The sequence below is a fragment of the Myotis davidii genome, unplaced genomic scaffold, assembly GCF_000327345.1.
Source record: "Myotis davidii unplaced genomic scaffold, ASM32734v1 scaffold762, whole genome shotgun sequence".
NCBI classification, from domain to species: domain Eukaryota; kingdom Metazoa; phylum Chordata; class Mammalia; order Chiroptera; family Vespertilionidae; genus Myotis; species Myotis davidii.
The window spans coordinates 2,462,853-2,468,526 of record NW_006293699.1 but is presented as its reverse complement, the minus strand read 5'-3'; the positions used below and the strand labels follow the sequence as shown (position 1 = coordinate 2,468,526).

Here is a 5,674-nt window from a genome sequence, read left to right as displayed (position 1 = left end):
CCTTCTATATTTTCTGTAGTGATTTTAGAGAGCGAAGAGGGAGAAGGAAGAAGAGGAGGAGGAGGAGGAGGAGAAGAGAGAGACTGCTTGTTCCACCCATCCATGCATTCATTGGTTGATTCTTGTATGTTCCCTGGCTGGGGATTGAACCCCCAACATTGGTGTATTGGGGGCCACACTCTAAACCAGTGGTTCTCAACCTTCCTAATGCCACGGCCCTTTAATACAGTTCCTCATGTTGTGGTGACCCCCAATTTCATTGTTACAAATTGAACATAATTAAAGCATAGTGATTAATCACAAAAACAATATGTATATATGTGTTTTCTGATGGTCTTAGGCGACCCCTGTGAAAGGGTCGTTCGACCCCCAAAGGGGTTGCGACCCACGGGTTGGCGACCCACAGGCTGAGAACCGCTGCTCTAAACACTGCGGGACGGGCCAGGACAAGGTTTGGTAAACACTTGAGCTAGGTTCTCAGAATCTGTTTCTCCTAAATCCTGACGGGGCGGTAAAACATCAGCACCGCAGGTTAAGCGTAAAATGCTTGTAGAGTTCTGAGTTTTACAGATTTATCTAAGGGGCCCGGAAGAGCCATCAGCTCCCATAAATTCTCTTGCTCCCAGCAGGACAGATAAATCTCCGCTTAATTACACTGCCTGCTGTGACCTTTGCGGATGTGTATCTGCTTGAAAAATAACAGCATGGCTCCTCCTCCAGGGAGACACGTGGCGTGTGCTTTAGGAAGAAGACGCCCGTGGACAAGTTATTTGCACTGTCGCGGGTCATCTTCAGTTCCTCGGGCTTGAGTTTTCTTCAGGAAAAATCACAGAAACCAGGATCACATTTTGCTGCGTATCTACCTGTATCTCTCATGTGTCCCCATGGAGTGATTTCTCTCTGTGTTTCCTAAGGCCTTGCCCATGCTCCGCCCAAGCCAGACAGCGTGCGGGCTGCAGACCAGAGGCTGTGCCGTGTACCCTGTGGCGCGTGCTCCTATATGAGCATGGCAGCTGTCTGTTCAAACATCTGCGGGGAAATCGGAGGCTCCTCGGGAACATTCACGGGAACCTACGCCCCTCGGCCAGCAGCCTGTTCGGTGCTGGACCGTTTCCCAAGCACCTCACCTTCCCAAACGCTCAGAAGCAGGGAGGGGGCGAGGGAGGAAGGTGGGCAGAAACGAGAGGGCAGGGATGGAGGAGAAAGAAGGAGAAGGAGGAGGGAAGAGCAGAATGGAGATGAACACAATAAAAGCCACCTGCCCGCTTTCCCAGGCCTGCGACCGTTTCCCTGCGTCCCGCTCACACGTGCTCCCAGCACTTGGACGGGTCTTCCTGCCCCTGGGCTCCGAGGTGAGCTCCTATGAGGATTCCTGTGCTGATGGGCCCCCTGTCCGCCCACCCGAAAACCTTTCAAAACCACGCTGCTCTCATGCTTTCCTTCCTGCACACACTTTGGGTCCCCAATCATGCATTTTTAAAAACAAATATGTTTTTATTGATTTAGAGAGAGAGGAATGGAGAGGGAGAGAGATATGGATGTGAGAGAGAATACCCATCAGCTGCCGCCAGGCCGCTCTCCCCCTCCGGCAGCTGGTGGCGAAGCAACAAAGCACAGGGACAGAGCAGGGCTGGCAGAGCTGGTCTGGGAGGGAGCTGCCCAGGGGCAGGTGCTGGACTCGAGTGACCCTGACCCTGTGTGGGTCCCTGGTCCCAGAGGTCCTGCAGTAGCAGCACCCCTGCGGTCAAAAGTCAAGACACCTGTTTTCTGCCCTCAATTCCTAAGAACTAAGCGCCTAGCCAGTGCGCCGCAGCTTCTCAGTACAAGGAAATGAAAACAGTCTTACCCATGAGGAATTTTGCTCAGGACATAGTATCCAGTGTAGGAGTGTCGGTGTATCTGAAACGGACAAGAAACAGAACAAAACAAGTAGTGAGACAAGGCTGAGACCAGGATGGCTTTCAGATCTCTGTGAACACAGCGACCCATGGCCCTCCCAAGAAGGCCGTCGGGGGCTATGGGGAGCAGCACCTCTGCGCTGACTTGGGGTTAGTGGGTGCGTCCTGTTTAGTCTGTTTCTATCCCTTGCACACGGCTCACGGGCGGCGGAGGCTCAGCCATCTCCACGGCCTCCTGGTTTGTGATGGAATCGGAGGCGAGGGTTTCCCGCTGCAGGAAATGCGGCCAGAGACACTCACCCACATACTTGGGGAGATTTCTGCAAATTACGGCAAACTCCACAGCGTCCCTCATTGCAGGGGGAGGGGGCGTAGCTTTCAAAGCAAAGGTAACAAAACCACCAAAACAGTGTTTCCCAGGCCTGCACCCCCGACCTGGGCTGCCCTCTTAACCGCCCAGGCCTGCACCTCACCTCCCTCTCCCTGCACTACTTCTGAGGTGGCAACCGCAGGTTGGAGAAGTTTTTTTTGAGCGGTCTCCTGGGAAGCATGTGTCATAGGGGCTGCAATTGGGGACCAGGAACATGGGATTGTAAGGAATTTAAGTCCAGCCCAAGTGAGAGCTGATCTGAGGTCTGCCTCTGTCACACACTGGACGTTGCCTGGACCAAGGGTGACCTCTTGGTGCTCACGTTGTCAGTCCAAGGTGATGGCTGTGGACTGAAAAATTCAGGAAACCAACAGATGTCCTAAGTATGCAAAGTAAGGGACCGTGCTATCCTTCTTTTTTAAAAAAATATACGTGTTTAATTGATTTTTAGAGAGAGAGGAAGGGAGAGGGAGAGAGAGAGAAACATTGATGGGACAACACTTCAACTACTGAGCCACACTGTCCAGGGTGATATATGTTCTCGTTCTTGGTTGGAGGCCTATTTCTTTAATTCACCCAGAATCAACATATTCTCCAATTGTGCCATCATTCCCGAGCAAAGAGGAGACTCCACCCTTTGCGTCACTCTTTCAGGACACTAACTGAATATCTTCTGAGTGGAACCAGTGAGAAAAGGGAGACATCTATAATAATAAAAGCATAATATGCTAATTAGACCAGATGACCTTCTGGACGAAGCTGGGGCTGTGAGGAAAGCCTGGGTCCTGGGTACCAGAGGGAAGCCAGTGCCAGCAGCTGGGGGAAGGAAGGCCTACTCTTGCACGAATTTCATCCACTGGGCCTCTAGTCTATATATATAAAAGGCTAAGTTGACTTGTGCATGCGCGATACATATAAAACTCTCCCTGGCGCCAAGTGCACGGGTGTGTTTCAATCTGTAATATTCGATCGTGAATTTGGTTGACACTTCTATTATAGAGAAAGGGAAAATAGCGATATTAAAATATTTCTTCTGATTAATTTCCTTTCAATGTGCACAAATCCGTGCACTGAGCCACTACTGTTAGAATAACCTCGCCAGGGCAATGGGAAGAAGGAGATGAGCCAACTACCCATTTTTAATTCCCTGTCTGTGTTGCCAAGCAGGGAGAAGGAAAGCCTAAGTGGATGTAATAAAAGATGAAGTAGAATAAAATATCTGGAACACTGGACCACTAACTGGCAGGGTTTAGAGAAAGATGAGCGAGTGAAGAGGTAGAGACCAGTGCAACCCGGGGTGCTGGGCTGGCCAAGTGGGGACGCACAGGAAGGATCCAGGAAATGCAGGGCACATGGGAGCCCTGAGAGGTGAAAGGGCAGTTATGACTGCTGCTTCTCTTAAAAATGTGGGGAAGCAGGAAGTAGACAATGGTCTTCTCATTTCCCACAGGAAACAACATAGCACTCAGTCCCTCCCTCAGACAGGAGGAACCAGAGGCGCAAGGAAGCCGCTGTTACAGAGCCCAGGTTCCCAGGTTCCATTCGCACGGTGCTCACCCTCCTCCCGAGGATGGAAAGGCCCGGCTCCCGGCTCCTGGCTCCCAGCTCCCGAAAGGAGCCGTTTCCGAGGGAGGGAGTCTTGCTGTCCTCCATGCTCTCTATGCATCTGTGGCATCTATTTCTTTCCTTAAATGGGCCCTGAGCACTTCGGATCGGGAAACAAGTGCTGAGATTGGAAGTGGGCGAGACTGTTGTTTTTCTAAGCCTGCATGCCGGCAGGCTTAGAATTCATGGATAGGAGTTGCATTGGTTTCTTCCTACACCATCAGATTTCCCTTAAAAAATGAATATGGGAGACTTGTTTCCCAGAACACCAGTCCCAGGAGGGAAAAACCATTTCAACAAATTTGTTTTTAAGTATATTATGCAAAACCGTTGATATTGGCATTCAGTAACTGGGGGAAAGAGCCCCAGCCCAGGGCTTATCCTGGGGTAAGTTCATGCATTTGCTTCACTTCTTCTGTTCTGCTTCCCTTCCTTCCTCCCCTCAGTTCCAGTGAACCACACTTTAAAATATATATATATTCAGAGAAGAAGGGAGAAGGAGAGAGAGAGAGAAACATCAATGATGAGAGAGAATCATTGATCCGCTGCCTCCTGTATGCCCCCTACTGGGGATTGAGCCCGCAAGCCAGGCATGTGCCCTGACCAAGAATTGAACCGTGACCTCCTGGTTCATGTATACTTTCAAACCTCATGAGTCTTCTGAACGTGAGAGTCTACATTCCAACTGGCTACTCATCTTGACTGTATATCACACACTTTGAATTAAGCAGGATCACCCTTATCGGCTCCTGCCATCACAAGCTCTGCCTCACACTGACACCGAGGCACACACAGGGGCAACAATTATGTGCTTTAGAAACTTTGGTGCCATATATAAATTTAACTCCCTCTCCTTCCCTGTAAAATTCAGTAATATTTAACCTGTCCCTCATTTTTTATTGATTTTCTAAAGATTCAGAGAAGAAGGGAGAAGGAGAGAGAGAGAGAAACATCAATGATGAGAGAGAATCATTGATCCGCTGCCTCCTGTATGCCCCCTACTGGGGATTGAGCCCGCAAGCCAGGCATGTGCCCTGACCAAGAATTGAACCGTGACCTCCTGGTTCATAGGTTGTCGCTCAACCACTGAGCCACACCGGCCAGACTGAACCATACTTTTTATTCCCTCGTGGTCTTTCCTTCCCCAGGCCACCAGCACACACACCTCTCCTTCCTCTGAAATCACCCTCTCTTGTAGTTTTAAGTAATTGTTGCCCAAGTATTGGTAACTCCCACAGACCAGCTCCTCAACTGCAGACAAATACACTAGATCTCCACCTGGCCACCACCATCCCCATCTCAACCCGGCCATCTCCACCTGGCCATCTCTACCTGGCCACCTCCATCTGCCCACCTCCACCCTGCAATCTCCTCCTGGCCATCTCATCTCCACCGTCCATCTCTTCCTGGCCACCTCCATCTGCCCACCTCCACCCTGCAATCTCCTCCTGGCCATCTCCACCTGGCCACCTCCATCTGCCCACCTCCATCCTGCCATCTCCACCTGGCCATCTCCACCTGCCCACCTCCATCTGCCCACCTCCACCCCACCATCTCCACCTGGCCACCTCCACCTGGCCACCTCCACCCCACCATCTCCACCCTGCCATCTCCACCTGGCCACCTCCGCCCCGCCACCTGGCCACCTCCATCTGCCCACCTCCACCCCACAATCTCTTCCTGGCCATCTCATCTCCACCTGGCCACCTCCATCTGCCCACCTCCATCCTGCCATCTCCACCTGGCCATCTCCACCTGCCCACCTCCATCTGCCCACCTCCACCCCACCACCTCCACCTCG

The 5,674-nt window shown here is 51.5% G+C and overlaps 1 protein-coding gene across 1 annotated transcript in view; it reads right to left on the bottom strand.

Moving 5' to 3' along the window:
• The window catches only part of DPP6 (dipeptidyl peptidase like 6), a 330,888-nt gene that overhangs the window by 139,311 nt on the left and 185,903 nt on the right, over positions 1-5,674 (bottom strand). Inside the window, exons 6-7 of the mRNA XM_015566244.1 lie at positions 1,847-1,899; positions 670-814 (exon numbers count right to left, since the gene is read on the bottom strand). Coding sequence (XP_015421730.1) covers positions 670-814; positions 1,847-1,899 — 198 coding nt within the window. The remainder of the gene's footprint in view (positions 1-669; positions 815-1,846; positions 1,900-5,674) is intronic.